The sequence below is a fragment of the Callionymus lyra genome, chromosome 4 (genome assembly GCF_982586985.1).
Source record: "Callionymus lyra chromosome 4, fCalLyr1.hap1.1, whole genome shotgun sequence".
In the NCBI taxonomy this organism is placed as follows: domain Eukaryota; kingdom Metazoa; phylum Chordata; class Actinopteri; order Syngnathiformes; family Callionymidae; genus Callionymus; species Callionymus lyra.
In genome coordinates, this window is record NC_141821.1 from 35672166 (window position 1) to 35692266 (window position 20101).

The 20101-nt window shown below is 39.3% G+C and overlaps 1 protein-coding gene across 1 annotated transcript in view; it reads left to right on the plus strand.

Moving 5' to 3' along the window:
- Positions 1-20101, plus strand: part of svep1 (sushi, von Willebrand factor type A, EGF and pentraxin domain containing 1) — a 55119-nt gene that overhangs the window by 22929 nt on the left and 12089 nt on the right. Inside the window, exons 4-33 of the mRNA XM_087790052.1 lie at positions 899-1057; positions 1245-1424; positions 3213-3389; positions 4938-5132; positions 6365-6483; positions 6550-6679; positions 7457-7564; positions 9715-9846; positions 10240-10431; positions 10511-10632; positions 10707-10812; positions 10881-11072; positions 11837-12070; positions 12131-12292; positions 12410-12571; positions 12652-12813; positions 13692-13780; positions 13927-14023; positions 14119-14232; positions 14313-14426; positions 15092-15293; positions 15362-15519; positions 16507-16705; positions 16827-17002; positions 17100-17224; positions 18006-18135; positions 18236-18406; positions 18514-18687; positions 18791-18910; positions 18998-19174. Coding sequence (XP_087646178.1) covers positions 899-1057; positions 1245-1424; positions 3213-3389; positions 4938-5132; positions 6365-6483; positions 6550-6679; positions 7457-7564; positions 9715-9846; positions 10240-10431; positions 10511-10632; positions 10707-10812; positions 10881-11072; positions 11837-12070; positions 12131-12292; positions 12410-12571; positions 12652-12813; positions 13692-13780; positions 13927-14023; positions 14119-14232; positions 14313-14426; positions 15092-15293; positions 15362-15519; positions 16507-16705; positions 16827-17002; positions 17100-17224; positions 18006-18135; positions 18236-18406; positions 18514-18687; positions 18791-18910; positions 18998-19174 — 4578 coding nt within the window. The remainder of the gene's footprint in view (positions 1-898; positions 1058-1244; positions 1425-3212; positions 3390-4937; positions 5133-6364; positions 6484-6549; positions 6680-7456; positions 7565-9714; positions 9847-10239; positions 10432-10510; positions 10633-10706; positions 10813-10880; positions 11073-11836; positions 12071-12130; positions 12293-12409; positions 12572-12651; positions 12814-13691; positions 13781-13926; positions 14024-14118; positions 14233-14312; positions 14427-15091; positions 15294-15361; positions 15520-16506; positions 16706-16826; positions 17003-17099; positions 17225-18005; positions 18136-18235; positions 18407-18513; positions 18688-18790; positions 18911-18997; positions 19175-20101) is intronic.

Sequence of the window (20101 nt, forward strand, 5' to 3'; positions counted from 1 at the left end):
TATTTATTCTATCATCCAGTGTTTCAATACTCTCCAATCCTATTAGATTTTTTGGTCCTCTGCTCTGGTAACTCAAGTCAATTGAAAATCCTCTTATCTGCTCTTAACAGATCTCACCTTATTTACCAGTAGCTTTGATCTTTGCTAGGGTCTACACTCACATTTTGGGAAGACTCAAAGAAAACATTGATTCTTTGAACTTAGTATCTTAACAAAACGGCCTCTGACGCGTTCAAACCGTTTACTTTTTTACCCCAGAGGGTGAAAACCAGCTATTTCAAAAGTTTGAACTTGTATCGCTAATGACCATTTATGAATAGATACACTTTTTGCCAACTGTTCATATCTTTCAAATGATTCCCTGACTGTAAGAAACGTGTTGTAGCATGTGTGGTTCTCTAATTCTTGAAAAAAGAAGATTCCTCACATGTTTTTTTAGATTTTGGTCTGTGCAGTTATTTTTAAAGACCTTACGTTTGCTCTGACCTTTCTGTATGTGAGTGTTGCGACGGAATCCTGTTCTGAACCTTGACAGCACACTTCGTATTCATCGCCATCGAGGAGACTTTTCAAACACGTGTGACCCATATATGGCATTTCAGCCTCATGAACCTTTCTTTCATAGCTTCATTGCTTTGTAATGAAAACATTCTATTGCCTTCACTTCCCAGATTCCCCAGCTTGGAACAATTAGGATGAACTCTTCTACCTAGCCAGTGGTCATTGTTTGCAACTTTTTTCCACCACTCTATGTCCAAACATGAACTGATCAAAGAAGTCTCGTGGATCCCTTAAGCTGTTTTCTGTTTCAGTCGTGACGGTTTTTTTCAACCTTCAGACCCTGTATTTTTTATTTTTACTTTTTGTTTAGTTTTTTCTCCTACTTTCTTCCGAACAGCATGTCCATCGGGAACCTACAAACCGGAGGGAACACCTGGAGGCCTGAGCACCTGCATGTCCTGCCCCGACCTGCAGCACACATCCCAGCCAGGAAGCACCTCCATTGCAGACTGTGTCTGTAAACCTGGTTACCAGCAAATAGGCATGACGTGCCAAGGTAACACTTTCAATTACTTTGTGTCCTTCACTGAATGTCAAATACCATCAGTTAAACAATATACACTTCAATATTACAACCTCGTTTCATCAGGTGAACATTTGAGTTGTGTACTCGATCATCTGTAGAATATATATTGCGTTTTTCTTAAAGTCTAAATGTTCTACTGTCCCCTTCTTTTCGCTAGTGGTATATTGCCCAGTGTTGGCGCCTCCTGAAAATGGCTTCTTCATCCAAAACATATGCAAAAATCAATATGATTCGGCGTGTGGAATTCGATGCCAGCTGGGTTTTGACCTGCAGGGAGATAGTATTAGACTGTGCCAAGCTGATGGTGCCTGGACTGGAACACCTGCTAGCTGCAAAGGTAAGTAGAAAACTATGACCCTGATTTCCGGACTGTAGAGCACACAAACCAACTTCCAATAGATTTTAATTTTTTTAAATATAGGCCAAATGTCTACAAGCCTACATTGTAACGTGAGATATTTACGCAGAAACGTTTTTAAAAAGCTCCTTTTTTCACAGTTCCTCTAAAACAACACATTCCCATGCATCCTTAAAAAGTCTTAAAAGACATATAGATGAAGACTCTAAAAACAAATCTAATTTTTTTAATCATTCAAAATGTGAACACATGATAAGGTACATTTCAAAATATTTGGTAATGTTTATTTATTTTCGAATAATTTACAGAACAGCAGAACTATCAAAAGGTTTATGTAGAAACCTTGTAAAGAGGCGTTAGCTTTTGGGAACCAAAAAAATAAACAAGAATTGGCTGAATATTCTTTTCATAATCATGCTTGCTACAATCTTTCAAATAGTGTTTTTTGTTTTAATGCTGACTAGTTTAATATTTAGAAGATTCCTAACGCAGTTCTTAACGCTGACGTTACATGCAACATCTATACTTCTGAATCGATCATGTTCAGCTTAACAGCTGCATCATATGCATTTCCCTGTGTTTCTCATCATGAGAGTATGTACATGATGCCCAAATTGGCTGTTCAAAACTATCAATCTATAATTTCCTTCTCCTTGTTAAACAGCTCTGCATAACCATCACCTGCGGTTCCAGAAACTAATGTCTTAATCTGCACATTATTTCATTCACCAAACAATACGTTTGCTAATTCATTGAATATCCGTGTTTGTATCATCCAAAACTACTTGAAATAAGGTCATCCCAGGTAAGCTCAAATAAGTTATTTTGTCTTTTAAAATGATCTTAACATTGATATATCACAAATATATATATATCAGAGTGTTATTTTAGATTGAGCTGCATTCTTGCGAACACAGCCATGCGTTGAAAGTGCATGCCATTTATACTGTGTGATGGTCTGCAGAAGGTTGCTCTTCACCACATTTTTTTAATAACTCTGCATTGAACACTTGGAGTTTCATCAAAGCATGGAGCAACGTCTGTCTGCCCACTGAAGTCTGTAAACCTTCATAAACATTTATGTAGTTTCAAATCATCACATCAACATGTTGAAACTGATTCAAGCTGATTGGAGACGTACGCCAGTGAAAGCAAGTGGAATCTGTTTACAATGAATAAGTGGTGAAACTTAAAGTGTCGGGCTGCCGACTCCTGCCAGAACAGATGTGAATGAAAAAAGGGGGAATTCAAGAAAAATACATCAAGGACATAAGGAGAGGAAGTAAAGTGAGACGGAGCAAAAGGAAGAAGTTAAAGGGTCAAGAGTTTAATGAGGAAAATACTATTTTACTAGAGAAAGGAAAACAGCATTACTCACAAAATACCAAGACACTGAATCGTCCAGGGTGTGTTGATGATTTATAGTACGTGGCTTTGAGTATATATTTCCTGAGTTCGCTTACGTACGTCTGTTTCTACGGTCTGCACTTGAGTTACTCAACTCTACCACATAGTGTAAGACCTCCCAGCTAGTTAAGCCCTGAGGGAGGGGGTCTCCTTCATCTGTTTATTAGCTGGCACAAGAAGTCTCACACTGCACACCCCTTTACAGAGTGAATGAAACAAGATAAATTATGATTTTCAGTTGTTTTTTTTTAATCTTGGGGACTTTTTTGTTAATGAATAGGTATCAAGCTGAGGATGATCATTACATTTATCCTCTGATATATTTACAGTAATATAATTGCATGTTCTTCCCCTCTGCAGCACGAGCATGTCCACCACTCTCAAAGCCCCTGCACGGTTTCCTGAAGTGTAGCAACGGTGCTTCCTACAGGGCAGAGTGTCAGGTGGGCTGTGAAAGGGGCTACAGGTTAGAGGGAGATTCCAAACTCATCTGCCAGGCCAACTCTCTTTGGAGTGGAACCCAACCACGGTGTGTTGGTAAGCTCTCATCTTTAAAAACATCTATTTAGATAAATTACTTTGTTGGGAATTAAACAATACAATGGAGCAATTCTGATATGAGCTTGAGCCATGATACTGTTGGAAGTAGAATTAATGGTTTGTTTTGCTCTTCATAACATAGATAATAATTACTGATGTTATCCAAAGTCATCAACAATTTAGAAGCAGATGAATAAATATGCCGATGACACAATAAATACTTCATCAGACACAATTAAACACATGGTTAACTCATGGTCCGAGGGCCAAATCCGGCCTCCCAAGTCATTAAACATGGCCTGCCATGACGGTTTTCCCAAATCAAAGTAGATTAATATTCATGTTGATATATTATAACCTATACAGTTGCCAGTGTTTAGGATAAGATAAGGAGCAGACCTCTACATCTCGACGTTCATACTTCCAATTACAGCTAAACTGTACAAAAGAAAATAGATGTAATGTGAGTGTTTAATGAAGGATGACAAACATAAAGATAATAAGAATAGATTTGAGCCTCCAGGAATGTAAACACAACATCAATCCTATACTAATCCCGTTATTCAAGTTTTATAAAATACACTTTTTGCTCTGCCTGTCATTGTTATTTATTTAAGTATTTAAACTTCTTGAACTGCATATAACTAGTAGAGCTCATCTCAATCACTACTATAACTTATTTTAACTTTTCCATGTTGATTATCCTTTTTACTGTGATAAAACCTTTTTACTATAAAATGTAATTTAAAGTCAGGCTTTGATTTATTTACTACATTCACTGCTCCATAAAAACTAAAAAAAACAAAAAGCTGAACTAAATGCTATTTTACCCCAAGTTTATTCATTTGAGAGAGATTTAAAATCAATTTTCTTTATCCCGCAGTTCTTCATTTGAATCCTGCGGTTCTTTAATAGTAATTTAAATCTCCATTTTATTGGACTTTTTCATGTACTTCTGTAGCAGATGTACAATTTAATTGTGCTAATGGTTTGTTTTAAAGGTGGTAGACAATTCATCAAATAAATTAGCCTTAAAGAAAACCACCAAGCTTTTAGCTTGGGAAAAAGAACCTGTGGGTTAACACAGATGTAAATACACATGGGAGCATACGCACACAGTGGGTAAACATATGGTGGGGATTTGTGCGAGACCACAGTACATCATCCAAAGTAGTGTACATCTGCTTTCTCATAGCAAAGCTTCACATGAACACAAAAGTACCCACACACTTCAGAACTGATAGTTAAGTTGAAATTGCGATGGAGCCACAAAGAGCAGCCATGTTTAACGCTCAAAAACAGGACAGTGTGAGAGTTTATAGCCACATATATCCAGTCTAAACTCAGTTACCACCAGTTTGTGGTCCCCACCAATCCCCAGCCTTCAACCTCTGCTCATTTATCAGTAATATGTCCTCATGCTGAACTCTCACTGAGCCCTCCCAGCTCAGGCTTCTTTGCAGAATAACAAATTGTCTTTCATGCTCTTGAGCCTGCAAACGTATTGGTGTGTATTCAGAGCATCTCTGTGTCTCTCCTTCCCAGAGGTGCGATGCCCGCCTCTTGTTAACCTGAACAACATCCTGCTATCGCCCCCTGCCTGTGGGAAAAGAGGTGCATCAGCAGGCTCATTCTGTCTGCTCACCTGTCAACAAGGTTACACCCTTCAAGGAAATAAAAAAGCAGTGTGTCTCGGCTCTGGAAACTGGACCGCCAATGTACATAAAGCTGTCTGTAAAGGTAATGTGTGTGTGTGTGTGTGTTCATTTCTGGTCGGTTTCTGGTAGGTGTAATATGATTGAAAGAAATAACTCCTGTAGTGTAAACCGAGGTGTTGTGGAGAAGCTTTCAATACAAACTGTAAGAGTTTGATTTTCATTCTATTGTTTTACTTTTAAAAACATTCAGATTCATGAAGACTCACATTTGGTGACTTTATATACTCGTATCAAGGTCTTTGACATGTCCTAGAAGAGCATTTTTCTTTCTCCATCCTTCAATCCATCCATCATCCGTTCATCCATCCCTGTTTTCCCCCTGTAATACATTCATCAATCCATCCATCAGTCTATCCATCCATCCATCACCCATTCATCCACCCCTACATCCTCTCACCATTCATCCATCCACCCATCTTTCAGCACATATATTATTTTTTCATTATTCATTCATCCATCTACACACCAATCCACCAACCCATACATTATCCCTTCATTATCCATCCATCCATCCATCCATCCATCCATCCATCCATCCATCCATCCATCCATCCATCCATCCATCCATCCATCCATCCATCCATCCATCCATCCATCCATCCATCCATCCATCCATCCATCCATCCATCCATCCATCCATCCATCCATCCATCCATCCATCCATCCATCCATCCATCCATCCATCCATCCATCCATCCATCCATCCATCCATCCATCCATCCATCCATCCATCCATCCATCCATCCATCCATCCATCCAGCCACCCACCCACCCACCAAACAACCACACATCATCCTTTCATTATCATCCATCTGTTCATCCCTCCAATCAACTGACCACACATCCTCCTTTCCTCATCTATCCATCCATCCACTCAGAAATCCATCCATTGAGGGTGTATTTTACCTGAGCATACGTGTTATAGTTTTAACTCCACCTAGAAACTGCAGAATGTAAGGAGCGGTCTTCCCTTTCATTACTACTTCACTTTCTCGTTCGTGTCCGCGAATTGATGAGATTATCTCATCTGTTCAGCAGAGAAAGATAGTTTTATTCATCAGTTTTAGATGAGCCGCAGCTGTCTTACAATGCATTGGCCCGATATCACTTTCATCACAGAGCCCAAGTCATGTTGTGCATGTGATACTGATGTTTGACTTTCATCCAAGGTGAACTCAAGCCTTAAAGCAAATATAATTTCATCCGAGATAAACAGCTGATTCTTGTTAATATTTTCATGATTATTTTTCTCAGACTCTGAACCGCCACAGATCCAGTGCCCTGACAGAATTGTTGCTGGGACAGATGAGCGCCGTGGGACAGCTAATGTAAGCTGGAATGCTCCGTCTACAACTGATAACTCTAAAGAAGAGGTAAGATTTACACTATGCAAGGTAAAAAAAAACATATATTTCATTATCCTGAATCTTTCCTTCAAGGTGCAGGTGCAGATGAAACCTGTGTACACACCTCCACAACTGCTGCCTATTGGGAAAGAAACTATTACTTACATTGCAACAGACCATTCTGGCAACCAGGCCAACTGCACTTTCACTGTCACCGTTGTTGGTGAGCTCTTTTTTTAAAAGCTCTTATTAAGGGGAATTATTTTGTTCACATTGTGCAGAAATAAAAAAGTAAAGTTTAGCTCTAAACTGTAGCACCCACTATTCACCACGTACAACAAAAGTGTCAAGTGTTGTTTATCAGGCACTGCGACTTCACATGTGGGCCCGGAGCAAACATGTGTCAAATTCTAGGCTTGGGGTCCAGATCCAGCCCGCTAAACCATTTTATGTGGCCGGTCGGATGGTTGGCTTAAATTAGGGTAGATAAATATTCATGTTAACAAAATATTTAAATAAAGATGCCAGTACATGAGAAACTGACGTCAATGTCAATGATTATACAGAGATGTCAAAGGAAAGAATGTAGAAAGAACACATAGAACATTTGGATGGATTACATTTGTTGTGTTTAGTGAAGTAAGACAAACACAAAATTACATTAAGCTTTTAAAAATAAAAGAACCTTTCTTAAGCATTCCTCTTTCCTTATTTTGGTTATTTCTCCAGCAGGTGAATAGCAGTAGAAACCAGGGGTGTCCCATGTCAACCACTGAATAATCTCAGCGTTCGGGTGCAAAAACCACAACTGTGGTCGCTGTGAACACGTGTAGTTATGGGGGTGGAATAGTGGAAGTTTTTTTATTAGAGACATGTGTTTAACTAGCGTCCGTGTGCCACAAATGCCAGAAAACCTTTCTTCTGTGGCTCTTTAATATTTATTGTCCACTTTAATTGTGTATTATCTACTCTAATACAACATCTGTTTATCCTTGCCTAGATACTGAGGCCCCAGTGATTGACAGGTGCCGATCTCCACCCACAATCCAGGCTACAGACATCGAGACGGCAGTCGTTTGGGAGGTGCCACAGTTTTCCGACAACTCAGGTATGTCTCGTCACAGCTTAGATTCTCTCCTCTTTGACTGGTCTGTTCCACTTGGCTGCACTCTTTCCTCGGTACGATCGTTCTACAGGATCTTTTCCATTTGGAGGCTGGAAAAATATAATCAGGATTGAGTTCTCAGCCTTGATGTGGGGCAGTCTGCCCCTGTTTATGTGTGTTTCATAAGCACGTCTTGGAAAGCAGACTTACAGTATAACGTCGCGTGTTGGTGCATGTGTGTCACGTAGGTATTGTGTGAGAAGTTGCTGCGGAAGACTGTTTTAATCATTAGTTTAGCAGACGAGCAGGTGTTTTTGCTATGACCGTTTCGGATTTGTGGGAGTAACTCCTCATTCCATTCATTTTTTTTCCACAAAGGCTGTCATGACTGCTTTCCTACAGTCTGCATCATACTTCAATAAAAAAAAACCAACAATAAACTTTTGAAGTTGCTTTTCATAATATTCAAGTTACCTGATGTTAAAATACAAATAATAAATAAGTGAATAATCTACTCTAGCCAGACTCAGACAGCTTTAAGTATTTTACAATCATTTTAACTTTTGATCATGTCAGTTGTTATTAAATTATTAAACAACAAGATGTTTGAATACATTTATTTATTAACATTATGGAAAAAATATGAAGTTAATTATTTTACTCGCAGGGAACACAGAGACACACACAACTATTCAAACAAATACTTCTATGATCAATTTAGTTCTCGATGAATCAATGCATGTATTTGGACTGTGGGAGCAACATGCACGTAGTAAGGCGCAGCTGTGGACTGAATAGACAGCAAGTATGCTGCCTCGCCCTAAACCCTAGTTCTATAGGGTTCAAAATGTCCGGATCATGGACACTTCAGGTTTTTCATTTGATATGCCCACTAAAATGTCTTTGTCACATATTTTATAGTATTGTATACATCTTATATTATTTATATTTATTTAATTAGTTTGATTCTATAATGTATTTCACAACACTTCATACAATTCCAGGTTGTATTTTTTGTAATTTTTTTTTCAACAATAATGACAATAGATGTTTTTGATATGATGAAATCTGACTCATAATAACTCGTAGCATTTGAAAAACAACTGTGAATTCATTAATTTTTGGAGAAGATTTTTTACGTGATGACAAGAGTGAAAAACACTGTCCATTTCTGATAACAAGCACTTTTTGTGCCAAAACAACGAAAAAGACTTGAGTGATTATTAAAATATACTGTATGTGCCCCTATGGGGTCCAAAGTCAAAATACAATTTATTTATTTATACTTCACATGTTGGTCCAAAACACTGAGACCTACTAAGAAAGGACCTCACATATGTTAACACTCCTGCCCTGAAGTGTAGAACAACGAGACTGAAAAACTCTTTCTTTCCAACGGCCATCAGACAATCAACCATATACCTCATGCCGACAACTCTTGCACCGATTTTACTTTTACTTGTTTTTACGCTTTTATGTTGCTGTGTTTTTAGATTGTAGTTCTTTCAAATGTATATGTATTTATAGTGTGCATTTTTGTTGGGGGAACAAAGAAAGAATGTCATGGTACACAGTACCAGTGACAATAAACGCTTTGAATCTTGAATCTTGAAAGCCAAACTGATCACCTGTCCTCGGAGGTGTGTCCTCCTCCAGCACCACTCGCACACAAGCCCGTGTAATGACAGGCTACTGTGGCTGCCCTGGTGCCACAAGACGTCAGCCCAGCACAGCTCGACGTCAATGTTTTGTTTTTCCAGGCCCACACCCTGATGCCAGAGCTAAATATAGACCCTCTAGACACACTCATGTACAAACACACACACAGGGAAATACACAGGGGGACAGCAGACATGTGTCAGCTCACTTTGTTATTCTTGTAACACGATACTGGACTCATTTCAGACCTGTTAGCAGAGCTGATGGTAATAGTGGCACGAAGCTAAATAAGAGTTACATTCTGAGTTGAGCGGTTGCTCTTTAAATAAGATCATGGTTACTATGGTGACCTCTAGTGGAAAGAGTGGATATCATAGTAAACAATATGAATCTGTTTTAAGCGGTTAACAAACTAATGTTTTATTGAATGTCTTGGGAAAGAATGCAGTAAATCCTAGAGGTGCTACAATCTGTATCTATATTTGTTGTTGTAGGTGGGCGCCTCAGTGTGAGCAGCAGCCATGTTCCAGGATCCCTTTTTCCAGTAGGAGAGACGTTGGTCCAGTTCACTGCCACAGATGCTGCAGGAAACAGCCGCATTTGCAACCTCACCGTCACCGTGCAAGGTGCCCAAGATTTTGAAATATAACACATTTTTATCCAACCTTTATATATATATATATTATTTTACAATACTTTAAGCATTTTTAATTGAGGTGCTGATTCTGTAGAACTCATGTTTAACAACCTTTTTCAGACTTCAACAGAGCACCTGTACTTTTACTATTAGGGATTAATGAACGATGTTTCTCCAAAGCAGTAAAGTTGTCTTTTCTTACAGTCATTTTCAGCGCAGTTGCAGTTCAGTCATTTTTTTTTCTCCTTAACTCCCTTTTCTGAAGCAAAACCTGTTGTGAGGTCATTTCAGTTAAAGACTTAAGTGTTATTTAGGTTGACATGATAGTAGCAGTTACTCAGTGAAGTGTTTTTAATGTGTTAATTAAACGTTTTTTTTCCAGGCACCACATGTGACCAGCCATACATCCCAGCAAATGGAGAGTTCATCTGCGTGGAAGAGGAGGAAGGAGTAAACTGCACTCTTCACTGTAAAGACGGCTACAGCATCACCCAGGATGCAGTTCACAGCTACTTCTGCCCGTTTAACGGTGTGTGGGAGCCGCCATACTCCTCTGAAAGACCCGATTGCTCAGGTGAGTAAATCATTGATCTTATTCACTTTGTCATTGTTTGTGTTGGCTAAACTCATAATCCCAATTCTCCTCCTGGCAGTGAAACGAGTGGCGAACAATGGGTTCAAGCCTTTTGAAATGCTGTTCAAGGCCGCACATTGTGATGATGTGGACCTGGTGAAGTTATTCGCGGGCGAGTTAAACACCAAACTGAAGAGTTGGGTGAGAGGCCACACTCACACTTAAGTTAATGTATCTTTGTGTGCCATGACTACCTTTTTTATGGCTCTCCTCAGCTCCCCAATATTTGTAGCAGTGATGATGTCACCTGCAAACTTGAGATGATTCCCCAGGGTCAATGTCTGGAGTACAACTATGACTATGAGAACGGATTTTCTATTGGTATGATCAATACAGACATGTTCCCATAATATTAAGGAGTTTAACAAGTTTCTCCACTGTTCTCTCAGTACCAGGTGGTTGGAATCCTCGAGGAACTCAGGACTACGCCTACTTTGAATCAGGCTTTGCAACTGGGAAACAGCAGACATCAAGTCAGCAGCAGGATGCTGGAGTACAAACTCGCCAACGCTCCAAAAGACACAGAAAGTTCACAGGACCCACTAGAGACCAGAAGATACAGATTTTTTTTAACATCACAGGTGAATAGAAAAGGTTCATCTGGAAGTATGAGATGAGAGATATTTATTATTTTCAACAATGATAGTCATTACTCATGTAGTAGAACTCTCAAACTATTATTTTATAGCTGACACTCACATGGTAAATTTTCTCTTGATGACCCACCAGGAGATTCTGTGAGTGTCATGTGACGCCATTGGGTCAGAGTTTTCATATGGACTACTGAGAGACTTTCTAAAATTAACAGGAAATAAAACCCAGAAGCTGACACAACATATATATATATTAATATATTTCTTGTTTGGTAGACAAGTGTACCTTACATCACATGCAGTTACACCATTCTGACACTGGGGAGCCATAAATAATGTGTCAATCTTACATAATGCTGCTTTCTTCATTTTTTTTAAAGGAAAAAGGATCTTTTTTTTTGTTATTTTATACCTCAAATCAAGTTCCTGTGCTTTCTTAACTTTATAATGCATTACTTAATTTTGTAAACAAAAAAAGGTATATTTTCATGTAGCCGCAGACATCACTAAAGTTATTTGTCATAGTAATTATTAGATAATTAAATTGATTATCTATGAGTGTAGTGTCAATAAAAAACACAAGCAGATTATTTTAGGGGAAAAGATTTAATCTTCCAGGTAACTTTATTCGTTTTCAATTTAGAGGTTATTCTGTTTCAACACTTATTCAACTTAATAAAGATCCTGTCCTCCATCTGAAGATTCATCACACGACTGACCACATTTCAAATTTCTTTCTGTCATTTTCCCAGCAAGCATCCCTCTGCCACTGTCCAGGAATGACTCCATAGAGGCGGCCAATCAGAGGAGACTCCTGCGAACTCTGGAGCAGCTCACGAACCGCTTGAAGCGAACTCTGGCCCGGCAGCCATTGAGCAGCTTTCACGTGTCCTCTGAGATGATAGTCGCCGATCCCAAGTCACTGGAGAGCAAGAGAGCCTCTCTGTACTGTAGACCTGGCTCTGTGCTCAAGGGCAGGATGTGCGGTATGTTGAGTGAATTAATAAACAACATGTTTCCTTCATTAATGGTGTCTGCTGCTCCAGTCTTGTGTCCTGTAGGCACTTACTTCTCTCTGGAATATCACGAGTGCGAGAGCTGCTGGTTGGGTTCCTACCAAGACCAGGAGGGTCAGATGGAGTGCAAGTCCTGTCCAGAAGGCATGTCTACGGCGTACCTGCACTCCCGCAGCTTGGCTGAGTGCAAAGGTATGTCGAGGGAGTCCTTTTTATTTCTAAAGTCTAGAATATGTTTAATCTACTGATGGATTTTCTGTGTTTTGATGAATTCACACTGATTGTATTATCCGTTGTAACTGATGGCAGGGCAGTGTAAGCCAGGAAGCCATTCTTTAAATGGACTAGAGATCTGTGAGTCGTGTCCGTTGGGTCACTTCCAGGCGGGGTTTGGTGCCAGAGAGTGTACAGTCTGTCCTGATGAGACTTCAACTGTGACCAGGGGTGCCGTAGATGATACAGAGTGTGGAGGTGGTTTGTGTTACAGTGGAATAAATCTGTTTACTGATCCTGGAACTAACAGCGTCTGTTTCCCTCTCCATCACTCTCAGTTCCTTGTCCAGCAGGTCATTTCTCCCGCACTGGCCTGGTTCCATGTTATCCTTGTCCAAGAGATTATTACCAACCTGAACATGGACGATCGTATTGTCTCTCTTGTCCGTTCTACGGCACCACCACGGTCACTGGAGCCACCACCATCCAGCACTGCTCCAGTAAGACATTTCAACTCACTTTATATATATATTAGTTTGAACAGTCATGTAATCATCTAGTATAACTATTTTTTGCGAGTGTCCATGTATCTATCTATGTTACCAAGAAAAATACAAAAACACAAGTTATCTTGTTTTTAGAACGGATGTGCATGCAGTATCTTAAAATAGAGGTTCCACAACATTGCACTATTACACTATTCTGACACTGTGAGGCACATTAATGTATCCAATCTCTAATGTGTTTCAACCCCCTGTAATACTGCTTTAATGAAACAAAACAAAATTCAAATCAGTTTATTAAAAAGGGGAAAATAAAAATGGTTTTGTTGAATATAATCTGTTTACATGTTACCACATCCCAGTAGTCAGATTATAATGATGACTCAAAATGTGTGTTTTTTTCAGTAACCTAATTTTGTAATTTTTGCATGCATTTCTGCGATTTAATGTCATTGCAGTTGCACTTTTCTGCCATGCGGGGTCGCCGGAATAAGCATTAATAGAACCTCCTTTTTTATTTGCTCGAATATACAACAATGACTGTAATTATGTTTAATAATCTCCGGAATCAATTAAGTGGTAGCAACAATTCAGCTCAAAATGAATCCAACAAAAAACGATGTGACTCGGTTTAGTTTTGAGCTATTTGAGCTGGTTGGAAACATCACTAAAAGAGCCACATCTGGAATATGTCTGACTGTGTGATGAGAAAATTGTGTTGCTGTTGGAAAGGGGATTATTTCTACTTATCAGGAAGAAAGTAATAAATTGGACTATTTTCCTGGAAAACTGGATGTCTCAAGTGTGTGAACAAACAGTGGTTGTGGACTTTGCTCAGTTGATCCAGACCTTTCTTTTGTTTCTCTTTTGTATAGGTTTTGGCTCCAGTTTTCTTCCAAAAGAGGAGAGTGTAACTGCAGCTCCAGAGGTGGAAGTGGTGGAAGACTACCAGGCCAGCAGTCAGGTCATAAAACCTACTAGCCAAAACGTTACGACAGAAAAGTGAACGAATGAAAAACATTTTGGGATTATTTAACCTGTAGATTGATGTCTGCATGGAAGTTTGCCTTAAATTGAGCTTGATATATGTGGTACTTTGATTTTATGCAGGTGTTCCACGAGTGCTTCCTCAACCCTTGTCAAAATGAGGGAACGTGTGAAGAGGTCGGAGCCGGATACGTCTGCACTTGCATGTCTGGCTTCACCGGTATGTAACCTTTGATATGAGGTATTTGTATAGATTATGTTACATTTGAACTCATGTTTGGTAGTGACGCGTCTGAACTGCATGTCTCACCACAGGTGCCAAGTGTGAGGTCAACGTTGACGAGTGTGACTCGGCTCCGTGTCAGAACGGAGGCCTGTGTGAAGATGGTTTGGGTCAATTCCAGTGTCAGTGCAAGCCTGGATATTTAGGTTTGTATCACGCACTTGAAACTGTAAATGTCCTCGTGATGTGATTTATTTATCTTTCAATGTTTTATTATTTGCTGCAGGCCATCTCTGTGAAGCGGAAGTGAACGAGTGTGTTTCTTCACCGTGTCTAAATGACGGTGTCTGTGTCGACGAACTTAACAGATTTACCTGCAGCTGTTCTAGTGGTTTTACAGGTAAGAGACGGACAAGGATTGATGGATGGATAGATTATTTATTTGAGAATTTTTGGACATATTTTTAAAATTAGAGATTAGAAATGCATGATGGAAGTACATTTAATTCATCTATAGTACAAAAATGGAAACGTCATTGATACGAAGGAACTCAATTGGACAGCAGGTGGCAGTAGCATTGTGACTTTTACTCACAACACACAATATATGAGCAAGAATTGTTTGATCTTGTGTGATCAAAGTCAGTGACAAGATATTTAAAATATTTATGGCACTAAACCTGAGGAGTGCTGTTAAAGTTATGATGGGATCTTTGCTGTGACTGGCCCTTAAATGTCTTACTTTTTGTTATTATTTAAAGAAAAACAACCATAAATTGGGGATAAAATTACAAAGAAATAAATCAAATAATTGTTCATTTTTCATATTGTGAAGAAACATGTATTATATTATAATAAAGAAAACATTTCTTTACCATAATACTTTAAAAATACCTCCTTTTTTTGTACTCATCTTATCATTTTACATTTTCAACCTTTTTTTTCCAGCAAACGAAATACCATTTTTTTTATGCATTTATTACTGTCAGTTTTGTTTCCAAGATGTTGGTCAGCTGAAACAGATTATTTACATTCATGTGTCTGTCTTTGTCCTTGTTTCTGCAGGTTCCCGTTGTGAGCTTGAAATCGATGAATGTCTTTCAAACCCTTGTCTGAACGGTGGAGTGTGTGAGGACTTCATCAGCAGTTACACTTGCATCTGCGCTGTCGGCTTCTCTGGCGATAGCTGTGAGATCGACATTGATGAATGTGTGAGCGCCCCCTGCCTTAATGGAGGTTCCTGTTCAGATGACCTCAACAGCTTCAGGTTATTAAAGGTAGTTCTGTGTAGATGAAAACAGGTGTTCATGTACTATTTTCACATGTGTGGACCAGGTGTCAGTGTGCTGAGGGCTACAGAGGCTGGCTTTGTGAAGTGGACGTGGACGAGTGTGATCCCAACCCCTGTGTGAATGGGGCCAGCTGCCTGGACGGTCTGGCATCCTACACCTGTCGCTGCCTTCCTGGGTTCAATGGAACCAGGTGTGAGACAGGTACTATAGGACTGCATCACCACATCAACATGAGGAAATTGAATTCGTAAAATGTATTTACATTCTCTTTCCACACTGTACAATGTTACAATGTTTGTTTGTGAGACTTCTATTGCTTTGTTTATTAAGGTAAGGTAAGGTAAGGTAAAACTTACTTGAATTGATATATTGATATATGATGGAAGTGTAGTCTATGAAAGCACCCCTGAAAGACTAACCTAGTAAATCAATGCCATCTGAATATTGAATGGTAGAAAACGTTATTGAAAATGTTCTTGTTTTTTAACTCTGACTCGGCAGCCCGAAAACAAATGTCTTGGTGGTATACCTTGTGTAACCTCAAGGTCAAGGTGACCCGAAGGCTTGAAAAAAAAAACATGTTTGTGGTATCCCTTGTGTTATTTCAGGGTTGTCAGAGAGAACATGAAATTGAACTGAAATACTTCCATAGTATTGAGCCATACATGACCACTTATTGTTGCTGTACAACTGGGGGTCCCCAAACCTTTTCCTGTGAGGGCCACATAACTTCTCCCTTCTGTGATGTGTACCAGGGTCAGTTAAAAACATAAAAAGTGCGACGATCGCACATGTGACAACATAAAAATATATTGTTTTCCACAAAAAAAATAATTCCACTAAAATGTTAATATCTTTCAAACCAGATATTCTGAGAGAGCAGAAAAATGAGGGTAGATGTAGAATATTTTGTCAAACACTGTATACGATAGAAATAATTCAAATGCCTCTCAGGTATTGTTCAGGGGGCCGAGCTAAATGCTAAGGTGGGCAGTATCCATCCTGTGCTCTGTAGTTTGGGGACAGTTTTGTAATGTCTATATCTCTTGGAAAACATTGAATGTATTTGCTGTTATAATTTGATTTCTCATGGTACAGTTTCTACACTGACCATAATGTATATACTTCTGTGGCCATGATGGCCGATAAAGTAAAACACTGTTTTACTATTGTTTGTTGTTTTGTCAGAAATGTCCTCTGCGTTCAACCTGGACTTTGAGGTCTCAGGTATCCACGGTTACGTCATGATGGACGGGGTGATGCCATTGCTGACGGAGATCACGTGCACCTTCTGGATGAAGTCTTCAGACACGACCAATTACGGCACGCCAGTTTCCTACGCTGTTGAGGGCAGCGACAATGCCTTCCTTCTCATAGACTATAACGGGTCAGATGAATATTTAAGTGTATGCTTTGTAGTATTCATGATCACTATATCTTCAATTGTGAAACTGTATAAGGTCAAACACTGACAGGTTTTTTAAATAATTTTTTTATCAACATGACAGATGGGTGCTGTATGTCAATGGTAAAGAGCGAATCACCGACTGCCCTGCTGTAAACACGGGCAACTGGTACCACGTTGGGGTGTCATGGAGAAGCTGGGATGGTGACTGGAGAATCTACATCAATGGCAGACCTTCAGATGGTGGCAAAGGCCTATCAGTTGGCACAGTTATCCCAGGTGTAGTGATATCCTCGACATTATCACAAAATCATATTATCAACTTATAGAAGCCTTTCTTTGTAACCACGTATGTTATGCTCTCTGTGTCCTCTAGGTGGCGGAGCTCTGGTTTTGGGACAGGATCAGGATCAGAGAGGAGAGGGCTTCAACCCTGTTGAATCCTTTGTTGGCTCCATGAGCCAACTGAACATCTGGGATCGAGTTCTAACACCACAGCAGGTGATACACAGCATAAGGTTTACACTCATTGTTTTTGAGCAGCATAAAAAAATGGGACTCTGTGGTAGAAAATTGTAAACTAGAAAAAACACTGAGACAGGACGTACCTCTACCTCGAGAAATTTCATTAGGATTAAAAATTATAAACCTTTACGTCAAATCACTTGTCAAAACTATTGTTTGAAAATTAGCTTGAGAAGAAAAAGTCTGTCAGTTTACTAAGCATCTAACCAGGGACCCTTATGATTGTTTGCTAAAGATTTTACATTATTTGCCTGTTACCGTGGGGTCAGGGTGCTTGAGCAGAAGCAGTTAGAGTCTGTAGATCAGGTTAAACTCATTTACACAAGGGACCAGATATTTTAACAAATGGGCTGACTAAGGCTGTCTTTATCTTAATTAGCTTTGATGTGATGACACATGTAACCAGGCTACTTGGACCCAAGTTGTCTCTGGTTTCTAGCAAAATAACTTATTCCTGATGTCTCTCAAAATATAAATACATTAGATCCTTTAGATGGTCTTATCTTCAATTTCATGTAAAACGTTTTCTACAGATGTTGTGTTGTAAGAAGCACTGACTTTACAAATGTACTTTACATTCAAGCACATGCTTGTCATGTTTGGTGTGAAGGGTAACCTCCTTGGCAGGGGTAATAGAACCAGCTACAGTACAGATAAACAACTAAAAAGTTGTTTTTCATCATCTATTCCTTAATATCAAACAGTTTTCTTGTTTACAAAAAGTTGAATGATGACATGTCTTCTCACCTCACGGCAGATCAAGGTCTTAGCTAGCAGCTGCCCAGCATCTCATGTGACCCATAGAGGAAACGTCCTGGCCTGGCCAGACTTTCTCAGTGGTGTGGTGGGTCGTGTAAAAGTAAACCATAACAGTATTTTCTGTGCAGGTAAGAGTAACTTTGATGGTTGACCTTTTGTCATCTGATTAAGTAGAATCTTGCCAGTATCTTTTGTGAGAATTCAAAGAATGAATGGAATTATTTACAGATTGTCCAAAACTGGAAAGTGCGACGCCTCATCTCCATGCCTCTTCTCTGGAAGTAAGCCCAGGGGCTCAAGTTCAGCTGTCATGTGATCCTGGCTTTTACCTTGTAGGAGAGCCAGTCCTTCAGTGCCAAAATAAAGGAGAATGGAGCCATCCTTTACCCACCTGTGAACGTAAATGTGTTTTTCAATGTGAAAGTTCAAATATGCTGCTTATAATCCATATTAATCAAACTAAGAAGTCGTGATCACCTAGTGATGATGTCCCTTTTGTGCGTTAGGGGTAATGTGTGGTGCCCCACGTTCCCTTGAGCATGGTTTATACCAGGGGACAGACTTCTATGCAGGCAATTCTATTGTCTATCAATGCAAGTCTGGCTTTTACCTGCTGGGAGATGCTAAAGTGCACTGTTCCAACAGTGGCAAGTGGGGAGGAAATGCTCCGGCCTGTCTAGGTCAGTCTTCAATGCACACTGGATTGAATCTATATATGATATCGCACACAAAGCCTTGCTTTCATTAAACACATAACCACGTTTGTCGCCTGTGTCTCAATAGATGTGGATGAGTGTGCCCTGGGATCTGACTGTGATAAACATGCTCAATGCTACAACACTGACGGCTCCTACACCTGCACCTGCATCCACCCTTATGGAGGCGATGGCAAGAACTGCACAGGTGAACAGAACACAAATATAGACAATATGAAAGGTTATTATGGTAGTTGTGGTTATAAGTAGTCTTTTTATTTTAATTTGAATCCAGAACCAGTAAAGTGTGAGAACCCTGGGGCCCCCGAGTTTGGCCACAGGGAAGGAAGCAACTTCATGATGGGCAGTGAAGTTGTTTTTGGATGTGACACTGGCTACGAGCTCACTGGTTCCTCTCGCCTCCACTGTTTGGAAACAGGGAGCTGGGATGAGGCCGTACCATTCTGCAAAGGTAAAGAGTTTATTTGAACTTCTTTAGTAATTTTGATGATCTTTTATTAATTTGTCATTAAAAAATGTTGATTTAACGTAGTGCTTCATTATAATGCATTTGAGATAAATATTTTGAACTGGTGGATACAAAGCAAAGGAGTGAGTTGGGGCTTATACCATGTGAATAAACATTCCTAGTTGAAGAATGATTTAGAAAAGTGTGGGCATCACAGGCAAAAATATAATTCACAGTAGACAATGAAACTGACCCACCGCAAACCCATGAGTCATGACATATCAATTTAATTTAATTTTTTTTATCTGAATGTTTATCTAACAAGGAAGCTCTGTTGGAAAAAGCAGTTGTAAATCCTAATGGTGATAACCCGGCCTAGAGGGAAGATAAAGAACAAATAATCATAAAAGCAAACCAATAGTCTGGGCATGAATAAAACAATGATACACTTTGGATGAACTCCAACTAGTTGCTGTTTGAAAAAACTTGATTTGTGGTTCTGATTGCGTTCATTGCCTAGAGCTCCATACGATTTGTTTTATTAATGGTCTTGGCTCCATGACATTAGGTGTGTTCTTGCTAGATCAACTCAGATCACACAGTTGAGAACTTTCACAAGGCTTTGACTCCTCATAATGGAAGACTTATTAAAATATAATTAAATGATGAAACAATATTGATTCAAATCTCTCAGTCCTTTTTGTGTAGTTCTATTAATTCATTTACCAGATTCCATCTTTTTCTTTTGTATTATTTAGCGACCTGCTCTGTCTAAATAGAGAAACTGCATCAAGGGAATTGTTCAGCAAAGAACAGGATCTGAGATTGAATTCTTAAAGAGGAATTAATTTGTGATTTAAGTGTCTCTTAAATAGACCTAGGAACTCTATTATACTCATCGGTATGTGTCTGTTTGTACAAAACTCTCTT